Source organism: Mesoplodon densirostris, chromosome 1 (genome assembly GCF_025265405.1).
Source record: "Mesoplodon densirostris isolate mMesDen1 chromosome 1, mMesDen1 primary haplotype, whole genome shotgun sequence".
Classification (NCBI taxonomy): Eukaryota; Metazoa; Chordata; class Mammalia; order Artiodactyla; family Ziphiidae; genus Mesoplodon; species Mesoplodon densirostris.
Window position 1 is genome coordinate 35709073 of NC_082661.1, and position 16675 is coordinate 35725747.

A 16675-nucleotide genomic window follows, 5' to 3' on the forward strand; every position below is an offset into this window, starting at 1 on the left:
GCAATGTAAAGACGGAGGCAGACATTGGAGTGATATGGCCTCAAGCCACGAAAGCTGAAAGAGGCAAAGAACGGATTCTCCCCTAAGACCTTCTGCAGGGTGTGCAGCCCTGCCAACATCCTGATTTGGACTTCTGGCATCCAGGCTGTGAGAGAATAAATTTCTGTTGTTTTAAGCCACTAAATTTGTGGTAATTTGTTATGACGGCCACAGGAAACTAATACAGATGGGCTGGAACTAGAAAGTAACATTGTGAAATTTTACCTTACACTGCACTAGGAGTGCTTCCTTCTCTCTGCTATCTCAGTTTTCATCCATCCAAGGTTTGCCTTTAGCAGAAACTGGTAAAAAAGATGCCCGAGTACCTCTTTGATGAAGCAACCACTTGATTAAGGAATCCTTCTCCTGAATTCCCATTTGAAGCTATAATAGGATTCACAGCACTGTCTTCGGCTGTAGTCTCCGGTACGCCACATCAAGAACCTAAAAGCACTTAAGCTAGAGAGTTGCTGACCCTAATTTCGCTTTTCTTTAAAGACCCCTGTAAAATAACGTAACGGAAAGTCAGATTCATAACAACTGTTAAATTATTTTCGGATGCAAAACAGCAGAAAGCCATCGGGAGGAAAAAAGTCTTGTCTTACAAATAGTGACTGAAGTACACTGACAATAGTAGTAGTACTATATATAAATGTTTTTAAAAAAAATATAGTAGTAGTACAGAGCGGTAGTTTCTATTCTAGATTTGTAAACCCCCGAAAGCCTTGTTTTGCTGTGGCCTGTCCCATCTCCACCTTGCTCTTTGAAGGGCTGCTAGTTTCCCAGGATGGAAACTCCTCCCAGGTACCCCGCGGTCCACGTCCCCACCGCGCTCTAGAGGGAGCCCGCGGGCCGCGCGCCCTCCGCCGACTGGTTTTGTGCGAGGCCGCCTAATCCGCTGACCTTGTTCCAACACCTGCACTGCCGGGGCCGACAGCCAATGAGGGCGCCTCCGCAAACGTGGTCCCTTGTGTCCTCACAGTATTCATGAGCCCCCTGACCCCTGCTAACACAGAGCCAGATACACATCGCCGCCCTCACGCGTGCGCCTGGCGTGAGCCGGCCGGTCCCCTCGCCGCCCCGGGAAGCCTGATGGCTGGGTTCCCACAGCTCCCCGGCCAGACTCCGTCCCGCCTGCTAGCTCCGGTCCTGGCCGCCCTCCGTCCCCGCCCTGTCGGGCTCCAGGCAAAACCCGGGCAGGCGGCCGCTCGGAGGCTCCCGGGAGGCGGCGCGGCGCGGCGGACTGAGCATGCGCAGTGAGCAAGGCCGGCTCCGGCGCAAGAAGGAAGCGTTTGCTGTGGTCCCGGCGGCTGCGCTGGGGTATGTGGTACCGGCTAACGTGGCTGCTGCACCCCGCGCTGTCCAGCACCTTCCGCTCGGTCCTCGGCGCCCGCCTGCCCCCTCCGGAGCGCCTCTGTGGGTAAGCCGAGCGGAGCGCCTGGGCCCTCGGGGCCCTTGGGTCACGGTGGTTTGGAGCTCGGGTTGCAAAGTGGTGATTCAGCACTTAAAGCCGCCGCCGCCGCCCCTCACGCCGCCTGTCCCGCCGGCCTGGGGCCCGGACGGCCGCACTGAGGCCGCCCGGGGCCCGGAAGGGCTGCTCGCGGGGCGGGAGCTAGGCCCTTGCCCGGAGAGGAGGGTGTCCCTCGGGCGGTGAGGGCGGACGGAGGCTGTGACCCGGGGTCAGCGGGCGTGTGTCGCAAGTGCGGGGGGCGCGGGGCGCGGGCGCGGACAGTCACCCCGGCCCGCTCTCGGGAGCCTCGCAGGGCCGCGCCACTCTGGGGAGAGTCTTCCTGTGCCGCGCCACTCTGGGGAGAGTCTTCCTGTGAGGGACTGGGAAGCCGAGGCGGACTGTCCCTTGCTATGGGGTAAAGGATCCGAGTCCAGGGAGACCGCTTCTCACCTTCCTCTCAGCTCCGCTTTTTCCTCTGCGGACTGAGTTTCCACTCCTCTGTGGAAATGCCAGCCTCGGGAAGTGTAAAAGTTTGCCTTCCTCCGCCTTAGCGAGTAGCCGAATGTTGGCTTTACTGTGGGAGGGAATTTGGGAGCCGAAAGATACCCTGGGATCCTTCACCGCAGCTCCCTTGTTTTACACCTGAGACAACCGAGGCCCAGGAGAGATTGTGGCGGAAACCAGGAATGGGACGCAGGTTTTTGCCATCCGGTGGCGTGCTCTCTCCACTTGGCTGCTCTGTGTGTACTAGAAATTTTCAGCGTTGTAGCGAACGCTGAATACCCTTTACTGTGAATAAAGAGGAATTGGCAAAGATGGGCAGTATTGTCTTCCCCTACTTAGGTACATTATTTGAACTCTTCGTCTGGTTTAACAAATATCTGGGACCTAATAAGTGCAGGGTACAGTGATGACCCTCTGTGTAATATGGTCTGCCTTCATAAATGCTGGAGCGGATTGAGATGCCACGAGAGCATAGCCATCTGAGAGGGTCAGAAGCTGGGCAGGATGTGTTTTAGGAGAATGGTGCGGGACAAAGATAGAGGAGGGGGTTTGGGCTGGCCTTTGAAGGAAAGGCAGAAGGTGGGTGTAATCCTATCTAGGTGTGCAGGTTAGCCTGTCTGTGTTGGGAGGACAGTGAGCAGATTAGTCGGAGCCTTAGAGAATTTCCTTGGGGGAATTAGGAGGAAACAAGTCCTGTGTTATAAAAGTAGGATAATGCTAGCTTGACCTTTGGATTTTAGTTGGGCTTTTTCTGGTGAATAATAGGTAGGGAGCCATTAGGAGTTTTTGAGGTGGGAAGTGATCTAATGAAACTGGTTGTTTAGGAAATTAGTTTGGTAGCTGTGTGCAGGATTGTAAGAGTGGAGAGGCCTGAGGCAGAGAAACTGGTTGGGCCTTAGTCTTTACTGCCTGAACTAGGATAGTAGTAATGGTACTAAAGGAGGCCTAATGCAAATGAAGAATCTGTGGAACTTCTTTTCCCTCTTCTGTTTCCTACTACACCCCAGAATCCACTACAACATGCAAAAAGATCCCTGAGTTTAGAAAGGGAAGTGGAGGTGCTGAGCATGGGCGGGGTACCTCCCTGGGCCTCCTTCATGTCATAACACTTTTTAAAATTGTTGCTAATAGGCTGTGTTTCGCTCCACCTTATCTCCAGTGTACAGAATTTGTGATTTTAAAGAAAGCATCAATTTTAAGTTTTATACAACTAAAAGTTTTATATGTTCTACTTACAATTCACTTTTCTCTATGGTTTTCTGCCACTGTTCTTCACTTTCATTGATGAAGTCCAGGGCGTGGGTTGAAAAACCAGAGCTTCAAAATATGGTGGTTCTCAGAGAGGGAAATTCGAGACTCAAAGCGAAATAAATGAGATCAACCATTTAGAAAGCTCTACACTAAAAATTAGTGGCTGAGGCTAGTAAGGAATATGCAGGTCCAATCAAAGGGATCAGGGTGTAGTTTTAGGAAGGAACATACTAACACCGGAAGTTACCATATATTCCGATCTTAAGGAAGGTAGGTACTCAATCCTACTCTACATAGTAGGAAGAATGCGATAACTGAGATGGTTACCTAGCTATTTACTGGAAGAGCTGGGATTTAACCTGTGTCTGTCTGGTGCCAGAGCCTGAGCTCTTAACTGTTATTTTATACTGCCTTTGCCAGTGTTTGGGCATTCGTTTCCTGTTCTAACCTCTTGAGAAAGGAGTGGTCTTACAGCATTTGTATAAGATCAATTCATTTAAAAAGCAGCCTCATTGTTCTCTGTTCAGCTATATTGGATAAACGGGAGCTCTGCAGAATCATGTGAACCTAGGGGAACCTGGAGGTAATAGCCCAGTTCCTGGCAACCACTTGAAACACCTGAGCATCAGTCATCTCACTTTGCGGGTAGCTCTACTTTGCATTTCTCTGTTCTACAAGCTTAAGAAACAGTGGTTTGCCAGGTGGGGCTACCTATTAAGATTCAGGCTTTTAAACCACTTTTAACCAGAACAATGTCTTTTAACAATTTAAAAGGACCGGATGCCCTTGAATATCTTTAGCATTAGCCACACACATAAAAAGTTACATTCTGCCTATCTGCCTTAAAGGTTAGAGTTGGGCACGGTCTCATTAGAGAGTAATGTGGGGAGCAAGAAGTTCAGTATGTGTTTCCTTGAGAATGGGTTTCCTTTCCGTTTTCCTGTTGGTATTTTAATCTCCTAAACAGGTACCAGAGGCTCAGCCTACCTTTCAGCCAGGGTGATAAGGCTAAACTCTCTTTCCATAGGGTTAGATCCTCTAAGGTATGTTGGGTTCTGAAGGCTTGGGTAGGGTCTTCCTAACTGGCTTGTCTTCAGTCTGCCCTCACTCTTCTGTCTGTTCATTCAGCCTTACTTGAATGTCTGTTCTGTAGTGATCACTCACTGGGCTCATTGCTGTGGGGGATGCAAAGACAGTCAGTTATAAATTCTGTCCTCAAGGAGCGTTCAGTCATGTAGTGACTCGTCCATTCCTTCACCTCTGACCTTTCACTGAACATCTCCATTTTTGTGTTCTGTTCCTTCTTTGAATTTATTTTGAAAAGCAACTCAGTATTATTATCACAGTACCCTTTTTAAAAAAATTAGTAGATCATGTTTTCCTGTTTTCTTTTTTAAAAAATATTAATTTATTTATTTGGCTGTGCCGGGTCTTCGTTGAGGCACGCAGGGTCTTTAGTTGCGGTACGCCTGTGGGATCTAGTTCCCTGACCAGGGATGGAACCCAGGCCCCCTGCATTGGGACCGTGGAGTCTTGGCCACTGGACCACCAGGGAACTCCCCACAGTACTCTTCTTTTAAAATGGTACTGGGCCTCCCTGGTGGTGCAGTGGTTAAGAATCCACCTGCTCATGCAATGGACACGGGTTCGAGCCCTGGTCCGGGAAGATCCCACATGCCACGGAGCAACTAAGCGCATGTGCCACAACTAGTGAGCCTGAGCTCTAGAGCCCGTGAGCCACAACTACTGAGCCCGCGTGCCACAACTAATGAAGCCTCCGTGCCTAGAGCCCGTGCTCCGCGACAAGAGAAGCCAACACAATGAGAAGCCTGCACACCGCAATGAAGAGTAGCCCCCACTCACCGCAATTAGAGAAAGCCCACGCACAGCAATGAAGACCCAACGCAGCCAAAAATAAATAAATAAATAAAATTAAAAATAAATAAATAAAATGGTACTTATAAAATTCTTATAGAGTTAAAAGCTATAAAAGCTTTTATTCTTCCCAAAGAACTGTATACTTTCTCTTTGCCTATTAAAAGTGTGTAACTAAAAAAAAGAAAGAAAGAAAGAAAAAAGTAGGACTCACAGGCTGTTCCCTGAGGGGAAGATATCACACTGCTTGACATATTTATCCCATGAATGAGTTAATGGTCTTCCTTCAACACTGGTTTTCTCTGTTGAATTTCCTAGTTTTGCATATGTTGGTGTTATTATTTTCTCAATTTAACTTGAAAATTGGAGTAATCTATGAATCTCTCTTTTCCCTTCACTGCCTGTTCCCAAGACCAAACTCTCTTCAATCTTTCATCTTAAAGTTTCTTGGAGTAAGCTTGATTATCCATCAGGATCCTAGTTCAGGCCATAATAAATCTTCCCTGACATCTCACATCTTCAAGTTTTATAACTGATTTTTCCAGCCTCCTATTTTCCTATTAGTTGATGCTTATCATTGCCGTTGTCTTGTTTAGACACCACCAGTGGTTATGCACTATTTCAAGATCAAGTCCAAACTTCTTGACCTAGCATTTAAGCATCTCATAAGCTGGTCTTAGCCCAACTTTTCAACCTAACTTCATTCTTCTCTGGTCAGACTCACTAATTTACTGATTCTTGTACATGACCTGTTGATTCCCATTCTAGAATGCCCTTTCCTCTTTTCTTTATATGACTCAACCTGTCCTTTTTAGACCTTATACAGGCCACACAGTTATCTTTCCTTTTTCTGAACTTAATGATTTTAAGATATTTTGAAATACCATTTTACATTTAACCATATACTGCCTCATAATTTTTTACTCTTTTAATTATTTAATATTATACATGCCAGAGTGTATAGGACAAAGAAGAATAACAAAATGAACACCTGTGTACCCACCATCTAGTTTATGAAATTCCTGGTAACTTTGAAGCCCTTTGTGCTCACCTCCCCTGGAGAGATGATGTTATCCTGAATCTGGATATTAATTCCCTTGATTTTTCTTTATTGCTTTATCAATCTTAATATATTCCTAAACAGTACATTGTTTAGTTTTGTCTGCTGTTGACCTTTATGGAAAATTTTCTTCTCTGAGTTACTTTTTTTCAATTAACAGTGTTTTTGAGATTCATTCACATAGATGTATGTGTTCATTGTTGAAAGACAATCTTATGTGAAAATGTCACTAATTATTTTTTTATTCTGTTTTTGATGGAGATTTGAGTTGTTTTGTTTTGTTTTGTTTTTTCCTATCACAAATAATCCGTGGTAGGCTTGCCCCAGTACCCAATCTTCTCTACCTACACTCACCAGGGTTCTCATCCAATCACATACATGTGTTTTGTCCAGTTTGCAGCCACTTACCACATGTGCTTATTTAAATGTAAATTAACTAAAATTAACAATTCAGTTCCTCAGTCACCCTGTCCACATTTCAAGTCATATGTGGCTTGTGGCTGCCAAATGGGGCAGTACAGATATAGAATATATCCATCATCACAGAAGTTTTATGAAACTGGCTTGTTCTCTATTCGGGCAATTCCCAAATGTGTATCGCTAGCCAGAACCTCTCCCCTGAATTTCAGATTTAGGTAATAAACTTCCTACTCAACATTTTCCTTTGTATGTCTGATATACATCCTTTTTTTGTGTGCCTTTTTTGGGTCTTCGTTGCTGGGCACGAGCTTTCTTTAGCGGCAAGTGGGGGCTCCCCTTCGTTACGGAGCACAGGCTCTAGGTGTGCAGGCTTCAATAGTTGTGGCACACGGGCTTTAGTAGTGTGGCACACGGGCTTAGTTGCTCCGCGGCATGTGGGATCTTCCCGCACCAGGGTTCGAACCCGTGTTCCCTTCATCGGCAGGTGGATTCTCAACCACTGCGCCACCAGGGAAGCCCCTGATATACATCTTAAACTGGTCATGTCCAAAACCTGTCACCAAATCTTCTACCTCAAAACCTGCTCCTGCCACCGTCTTCTCCCTTATCTCAGGTAATGACACCTCTGCTCTTCCACTTGTTTAGGCTAACAACTTGGAATCATCCTTAACTCCTTTATTGTTCTCATAGCCCTCATCCAGTCAGCATATACATCCAGGTTCAGACTCTTCTCACTGCCACCACCCTGGTTCTAATCACCCTTTTACCCAGATTACTATAATAGCCTCTTAACCAGTTTCCTCACTTCTGCACTTGCCACTCTACATATAACCTGCTCTTGTCACCACTGGCAACATGATCTTTTTGAAATCCAAGTCATACATCTTTGTAGGGAATATAGAAAACCTTGCAGTTGATCCCCATTTTGTTCAGACTTAAAGTCCTTATAACGGTTAAGAAGGCCCTGTGGCGTCTGGCCTTGCATTACCTCTCTGATTTTGTTTCCAAAATGCTCTCACCTCATCCAGTTGCACTGGTCTTGCTTGATTCACTCTTGCTCAGATTATTTGCACTGTTGTCCCTCTGCTCAGAATGCTCTTCCAGCAGTGAGATCAGGGAGGGCTTCACAGAGAATATGGTAGGCAAATGCCTTTGAAGGGAATATAAAATTTGGGTCAACAGAGAAGGGGAAGAGAAAGAATATTTTAGATAGAAGGAATGGTATTAGCAAAGGCTTAGATGTGTATATTGTTCAATTCACAGTATAATCAAGGCACAGTGAGATTTTATCATAAAGGAAATAGAGAGCCTCAGATACCTTTTGAGTAGTAGTGACACGTAAGCTGTGATTGTGGACGATTAATCTGGCTATTTTTGGAAGCGCAGTTGAAATGCAGTCAGACTTCGACAGAGGATAAAGTAGTAGTGCAAATAACAAGGAAAGGAGAGTGTCTGCAGAAGATATGTGTGAAAGAAGATTTAGCAGCTTTGACTGGGTATGGGGGGAGATGGAAGAATCAAAGAGGCCTAAGGACTTGGGCCTGCGTGACTTTGAAATTAGCTAGGAGGGACCACCAGGGTAGAGAAGGCTCTTGTGGGGAGATTCAGCTGCAGGCAGTGGGAAGAAGTCCAGGCAGGTGAGATGTCAGTGCTGCCTGGTGGGTGGCTGGTGTTCTAAACGCATACCAAGAGAACAGGTTGGTCAGGTGCAGTGGTAGAGCACAGCAATGCAGTCAGGTTGGCACTTCAAGAGCTGGCTGTATTGGGAAGTTGGATGACTCGAGGCCCCTCAGGACAGTGGACCAGACTGAGCAGTTCTTAAACATCCAGAAAGAGAACCAAAATGATGATCCAGTTTGTGGATTGGTAGCTCAGGGAAGAGTTCAATTAACAAATCATGATGGGACTTCCCGGTGGCGCAGTGGTTAAGAATCCGCCTGCCAATGCAGGGGACACGGGTTTGAGTCCTGGTCCGGGAAGATCCCACATCCCGCAGAGCAGCTAAGCCCGTGTGCCACAACTACTGAGCCTGCGCTCTAGGGCCCACAAGCCACAAGTACTGAGCCCACGTGCCACAACTACTGAAGCCCGCATGCCTAGAGCCCATGCTCTGCAACAAGAGAAGCCACCGCAATGAGAAGCCCGTGCACTGAAACGAAGAGTAGCCCCCGCTTGCCATGACTAGAGAAAGCCCTTGCGCAGCTTTCGAAGACCCAACGTAGCCAAAAATAAATAAAATAAAATAAATAAATTTATTTTTAAAAAAATCATCATGATCCTTTGCCCAGTGCTACAGGCTATTTTATTTTAGGACGTGTAGAGTTATCTTTGGGACCAGGAGCTCTGAAGGAGCAAGGGTCCATGTAATGGTATCCCTGGCACCTAGCACAGTGTCTGGCACATAGTAGGAGTCCATTATTTGTTGGATGAATTTGACAGGGACACGGGCTCCTGGAAGTAGGAAGCCCTAATCATAAACATAATTCAGTTTTTGCTTACAGTTTGCCATTTCCATTCTCCTGTCAGTGTAGCCAGTAATTAGTATTTGTGTGTGTGTCTCTTATAAAGAAATTAGAGGTGGTAGTGTATTTCCAAGATTTCTTGCAGGTCTGAGTTATTCATAGGAACTACGTTGGTTTGAAAAGGGATAGGACATAAGGGACAGGACAGTGTGGTGGAAAAGGGCTCTACATATTGTACAAAGACTCAGTTCAACTGGATTCTGGTCTTGGTCTGCCATGAGCTTGGCCATGTGGTTGTGGGTGCTGGACCAGATCATCTTTCAAGTTCCTCCCAACTCCATGAATCTGAGACCTTATATTTTTAAAAGCTCTAATCTCTGTTAGAACCTCAGAAGGGATTTTTGCCTTGCTCTCTAGCTGTACTTTGGCTCTGAGAATAGGCAGTTTCTCATAATCAGTTGGAGTCATGATGCTAGTATAATTGAGTTGCTGGCAGTAGAGATTGTATAATTGTTTTATGAAGTGATATATAATAAAGAATATTCCTTTGGCAGTTCATCTGATACATATCAGTGTTTGTAATCGGTGCTCTTAATAGTTTTAATTTTTTAAATAGCTGTATAGTTGCCTTTGTAGTATAGCAACAAAGTCCCACTCAAGATCAGCTTATGAGGAAGATAATACTGCTTATTATGGAGTTTTTTGTCACAAAGGATCCAAGTTTACTTGCAATAGTAACTGGATAAAAAATATCCAACAATTCAGAGACTAGCATAATGGGCCCTGCAACTCATTTGTTTTTGTTTTTGTTTTCTTCTGTCTATTAAATACAAAAAAAATGGCTTGTAGGGCAAACCTAATGTGTAATTGACTTTCTTAAGGAATGAGATTCTGAATTCAGTACTTGCACTGGTGATTTTTTTTCTGAAGAACACATGACCTACTACATATATGCTAAAAATCAAACATTCTGCCTTTTAAGGGAAAACTTAAATGAATCTATTTAATACATGGCTGATTTTAAAAATTAATTTTTATATTTACCAAAGTAATACAGGCAGAGTTTTAAGAGTTAAATAGTACTAAAAGGTTTACAGCAAAAACAGCAGTTCCCTGCTCCCAGAGGCAACCACATTCAACTTTTTTTTTTTTTGGGCTGCACTGTGCTGTATGCAAGGATCTTAGTTCCCCAACCGGGGATGGAACCTGTGTCTTCTTCAGTGGAAGGGCAGAGTCTTAACCACTGGACCACCAGGGAAGTCCCCACATTCAACTTTTTAAGCTATTTATTTTGAAATTTATTTTAATATTTCCAAATAATATGCTAATACTGTTATTCCTTGATTTCTTAATTTTAGGCATTATCTGTTGATTTGTTTTTACGGTAGATAAAGATTTAATTCTCTTCCCTTATCCTTCCTTTTTGCTCCATCTTACCAAACTAGTTATATCACAGATTTTGGATATAGCAGTCTTCAGTATTTATATTATTATGCCTTTGCAAATATTATTCACTGCCAGGCTAAGTAGTGTAATCTGATTACATTCTTTTTCTTGTTCATATTTTTGTTTTTGCCTTTTGTCATTTTCTGTTTACTTATTTCTGCTTCTTCCCAGTTGCTTCCACAGCCATTTAGTACAATTTCTCACATGACCAAACTTATTAAATGATCTATTGATTCCATATTTTTTCCTTGGAGACTTTCCCTCCAGACACTTTACCCTGAGCTGCAGTCTGAACTAGTTTTGCTCCAGGCCTGCTGTAAAGTGGTTGCCTGGAATTTCCCTTTTTTTCTCTCCTATAATGAATTTCCTGAATCTCATATTTTGTTCTATCTTGGTTTGCTCCTTCATTCAAAAGATACGTGGTATATTTGAAACATGTATTCCAGTAACTTCTTGAGAAAGAGAGCACATGAGAGATAACTTTTTAAAGATCTTCTAATGATTTCCTAAACAGAAAAGTGTAGATTTGGATTTTTGTATGAATCTACATATTTGTAGAATAAATCTACAAAATTGAGAAAGATAATCTTAATGGCTTCCACTCTTCCATCCAGCTCTAGAGTTGTAGGATTCTAAATACTTGAGAATTAAATGATTTTACAGATTATTTTAGCAAATGGTTAAAGCAACAAACTTTTGAAGAGACCCTTTGCAGAACTTTGACAAAAAAAGGACATATAACTTTTCTTTTTCTCCCCTTTCTTTTGATTGTTCTTTGCATATTTCCATTTTATTTATTTTTTTCTTGCAGTTTTATTGAGATCTAATTGGCATACAGCATGGTGGAAGTCTTAGCTGTACATCATAATGATTTGACTTACATACATCCTGAAATGATTACTACAGTAAGTTTACTGAACATCCATCATCTATATAGATACAAAATTAAATAGAAAAAAATATTTTTCCTCGTGATGTGAACTCTTGGATTTACTCCTTAACAGCTTTCATATATAGCATAGAACAGTGTTAATTATATTTATCATGTTGTACATTACATTCCCGGTACTTACTTATCTCATAACTGGAAGTTTGTACCTTTTGACTGCCTTCATCCAATTCCCCCTTCCCCTATCCCTCCACCTCTGGTAACCACAAATCTGACCTCTTTTTCTAGGAGTTTCTTTTCTTTTTTTTTTTTTAACATTTTATTTATTTATTTGGCTGCGCTGGGTCTTTAGTTGCAGCATGCGGGGTCTTCGTTGCTGCATGCGGGATCTTTAGTTGCAGTATGTGGAATCTTTGGTTGCGGCATGTGGGATCTAGTTCCCTAACCAGGGATTGAACCTGGGGCCCCTGTGTTGGGAGTGAGGAGTCTTAACCACTGGACCACCAGGGAAGTCCCTGTTTGTTCTGGAAGTATAATTGACCTATAACACTATGTTAGTTCCTGATACACAATATAGCAATTTGATATTTCTGTACATTTCAAAATGATCACCATGATAAGTTGAGTTACCATCTCTCATCATACAAAGATATTACATAATTATTGAATATATTCCCCACACTGTACATTTTATACCCATCACTCATTTATTTTGTAACTGGGAGTTTGTACTTCTTAATCTCCCTCACCTATTTCTCTCCTCCCCTAGCCCCCTCCCCTCTGACAACCACCTGTTTGTTCTCTGTATCTGTGATTCTGTTTGTTTGTTTGTTCATTTGTTCTGTTTTTTAGATTCCACATACAAGTGAAATCATACAGTATTTGTCTCTCTGACTTATTTCACTTAACATAATACCCTCTAGGTCCATCCATGTTGTTGCAAATGACAAGATTCCATTCCTTTTTATGGTTGAGTAATATTCCATTGTTTGAGATATATATATATACACACACACACACACACACACACACACACACACACATGTATCTCTCACATCTTTATTCATCTATTGATGTGCACTTGGATTATTTTATAACTTGGCTATTGTAAATCATGCTACAATGAAATGATATATCCAATAAGGGGTTAATATCCAAAATATACAAAGAACTCATACAACTCAACATCAAAATAAACAACCCAATCAAAAAATGGGCAGAGAGGGACTTCCCTGGCAGTCCAGTGGTTAAGACTTCACCGTCCAGTGCAGGGGGTGTGGGTTCGATCCCTGGTTGGGGAGCTAAGATCCCACATGCTTCGGGGCCAAAAAACCAAAACATAAAAGAGAAGCAATATTGTAACAAATTCAATAAAGAGTTTAAAAATGGTCCACACCAAAAAAAAAATCTAAAAGACAAAAAATGGGCAGAGAATCTAATAGATATTTTTCCAAAGAAGACATAAAATGGCCAACAGGCACATGAAAAGATGGTCATCACTAATCATCAGGGAAATAAATCAAAACCACAATGAGATCTCACCTCACATCTGTCAGGATGGCTATTATCAAAAAGATGACAAAGAAGAAGTGTTAGAGAGGATGTGGAGAAAAGAGAACACCTTGTGCACTGTTGGTGGGGATGTACACTGGTGCAGCCACCACTGTGGAAAACAGTATGGAGGTTCCTCAAAGTATTGAAAATAGAATTATCATATGATCCAGCAATTCCACTCCTGGGTATGTATCTGAAGAAAATGAAAACATTAATTCAAAAAGATATATGGAGGGCTTCCCTGGTGGCGCAGTGGTTGAGAGTCCGCCTGCCAATGCAGGGGAAACGGGTTCGTGCCCTGGTCTGGGAAGATCCCACATGCCACGGAGTGGCTGGGCCCGTGAGCCATGGCCGCTGGGCCTGTGCGTCCGGAGCCTGTGCTCCGCAACGAGAGAGGCCACAACAGTGAGAGGCCCACATACCGCAAAAAAAAAAAAAAAAAAAAGATATATGGAGTCCTGTGATCATTGCAGCATTATTTACAATAGCCAAGATGTGGAAGTAACCTAAGTGCCCATCAGTAGATGAGTGGATAAAGATGTAGTGTACACACACACACACACACACACACACACACACACACACACAAAATGTAGTATTACTCAGCCATAAAAAAGAATGAAATCCTTTGGGTTTTTTTTTTTTGCGGTACGCGGGCCTCTCACCGCTGTGGCCTCTCCCGCCGTGGAGCACAGGCTCCGGACACACAGGCTCAACGGCTCAACGGCCATGGCCCACGGGCCCAGCCGCTCCGTGGCATGTGGGATCCTCCCAGACCAGGGCACAAACCCACGTCCCCTGCATCGGCAGGCGGACTCTCAACCACCGCGCCACCAGGGAAGCCCAAATATTTATTTATTTGGCTGTGCCGGATCTTAGTTGTGGCACGCGGGATCTAGTTCCCTGAGCAGGGATCGAACCCCGGCCCCCTGCCTTGGGAGCGTGGAGTCTTAACCACTGGACCACCAGGGCAGTCCCTCCTTTGTTTTTTTTTTTTTTTTTTTTTGCGGTATGCGGGCCTCTCACTGCCGTGGCCTCCCCCGTTGCGGAGCACAGGCTCCGGACGCGCAGGCTCCGGACGCGCAGGCTCAGCGGCCATGGCTCACGGGCCCAGCCGCTCCGCGGCATATGGGATCCTCCCAGACCGGGGCACGAACCCGTATCCCCTGCATCGGCAGGGATGCAGGCGGACTCTCAACCACTTGCGCCACCAGGGAGGCCCCCCTCCTTTGTTTTTAATTGAACTTAAAAGATTTGTTTTTATGGAGCAAGTGCATTTGAGGTTTTGCTTTTCAAACAAGAAGAAATGAAAACAAACATTAGCTTTCTTTTTTCCTTCTTTATTTGGTTGGTGAAAGTTTTCCCACCTTCCCTTCTTCCCTAGGGCTACTCGGTGGTTTTTGTGTGCTCTGCTGATGGCTAATACAAGTCACCATGTACACGTCATTAGCCACTATCTGAAGGGGCTAGGTATTGGGCACCATTTAATTTAGGGTAAAATATTCTTGAGCTCAGAGTCTGTTCCAGGAAGATATCAGTGAACTGGACTCCTGGTTCTGAGTTTGTACTCCAAACTGCCATCCCGTGATGAAATGTCTTATTCTCTCTATAAGTGTCTTCCCTTGGGAGCCAGTGTGATGCAGTGGAAAAGTCACTGTCTAGTAATCGGACCTGAGTTAAAGCCCTCTTTGGTGTGGGTTGGTTTTGTTATCTTGAACGGGTTACTTTGCATGGGCCTTTTTTCTTTTTACTAGGCATTGGACTAAGTAGCTTCAAAATCCCTGAGTCCAATAAGTTTTGATTTCTGAACAGCATTGGCTTCTACTGATGTATAGTCCCTTTTGTTTTCTTGTGCTAAAATGTTGCTGTCTCCTCACTTTGTGTTGTTTTTATTTTAGAGAGTTATTCTGGCCAACTATAAAGTATGTGGCTGTGGACCAGTAGGCTGGGATGTGGCATGCAAATATGTTTTGCAGTTGTTATTTTCTATTTTATTATTTATTTATTTGAATTTATTTTAGACTGCGTTGGGTCTCTCTTGTGGTGCGTGGGCTTCTCATTAAACTGGCTTCTCTTGTTGAGGAGCATGGGTTCTAGGCACTTGGGCTTCAGTAGTTGTGGCACGCGAGCTAAGTAGTTGTTGCTCGTGGGCTCTAGAGTGCAGTCTCAATAGTTGTGGCACACAGGCTTAGCTGCTCTGCAGCATGTGGGATCTGCCTGGACCAGGGATTGAACCTGTGTCCCCTGCATTGACAGGCGGATTCTTAACCACTGTGCCACCAGGGAAGTCTCTGCAGTTGTTATTTTTTAAATGTGTATAAACACTTAAAAATCCCAAGAGTTCAGTCCCTTTAGGGAAAGTGGCATGATGTGTGATACTGGGCCCACATTACTCTCTGGCAGCAGTTGGCCTGAGCTGAGATTTACTTCCCTTTCATATGGGACATGTATTCCTTCTCACCACAATTTGCTCATTTATGTTACCACTTTGGCCTTGTAAGCATGTAGATTCATGAGCCTTGCTATGAAGTGGTTAGAAGTCTTACTAGTTTTTAGTCATAGTTTTTGGTAATAGTAAAAAAGAAGCAAAATACACATATAAATTGCTCTGAAGCTACAGAAATGATTGTGTAATCAGGACTACCCCCTGCTTTGTTTATGGTTTACAAAGAATTATCACATCATGTTATTTGATCCTTATGGCAACTGAATATAGTTGACAGAAATAAAAGAATCCCACATCTCTTAAGAAGTTGAATTTAACTCAGGTAGCTCTGCTGCCTCTGAATTCACCTTAGAGTCTAGAACCTGGGCAAGGCTGAAGGAGTGAGAGTGGGTGGGTGTAGAAGAGCATTAAGCTTGTTTCTAGGAAAGTAGGTAGAGCCGTCAACCTGTGCTAGATGGGCAAACGTAAAAGGAGTAGCAAGTCTCTTCTCCCAATCTGTGAGGCATCTCCAGAGATGCCCAACAAGAAGAGAGGGGGAGGGCCTCCCTGGTGGCGCAGTGGTTAAGAGTCCGCCTGCCGATGCAGGGGATACGGGTTCGTGCCCCGGTCTGGGAGGATCCCATATGCCGCGGAGCGGCTGGGCCCGTGAGCCATGGCCGCTGGGCCTGCGCATCCGGAGCCTGTGCTCCGCAACGGGAGAGGCCACAACAGTGAGAGGCCCGCATACCGCAAAAAGAAAAAAAAAAAAAAAAAAGAAGAGAGGGGGGAAAAGTGAAAAAATATAGTGTACAGAATGTCAAGAAGATGATAAGTATAATGTAACAGAGTGGGGAAGGCCAAGAGAAACAAGATGACTACATTAGGGTCTCTGGTAGATCAGGTCAGATGAATAAGGCAGGTGTGTACACTGACACTGGGAAGATACCATTCCTAGAAGCTGACTAGACAAGGCTGTCTGGTCAGTTGGATACATGGTTAAAACAATAGACTTTTTTTTTCCTAAGGTAAAATGGGTATTTGTTTGTACTTAAACTTATAAATCGACCAGCCAAACGGATACTAATGTTATCATGACTCAGCAAAACACAAAATATCTTTCCACAAATATCAGAGTAATGGACAAATTAGGGGTTGTAATAATATAAATGCTGTATATATTTATAATAGCTTTATTGATACCATACAATTCACTCATTTAAAGTATACCATTAAGTGGCTTTTAGTATATTCACAGAGTTTTGCAGCCATGACCACAGTCAACTTTAAACATCTTTATTCA

General features: G+C 43.9%; 1 protein-coding gene across 2 annotated transcripts in view; it reads left to right on the top strand.

Annotated features, from left to right (window-relative positions):
• Positions 1-1171: 1171 nt before the first annotated feature.
• The window catches only part of IDE (insulin degrading enzyme), a 122658-nt gene continuing 107154 nt past the window's right edge, over positions 1172-16675 (top strand). Inside the window, exon 1 of one of the 2 annotated variants that reach the window (XM_060101998.1) lies at positions 1172-1459. In XM_060101998.1, the coding sequence (XP_059957981.1) occupies positions 1362-1459 (98 nt within the window). In that variant the 5' untranslated portion in view covers positions 1172-1361. The remainder of the gene's footprint in view (positions 1460-16675) is intronic. The other variant, XM_060101988.1, reaches the window with a different exon arrangement.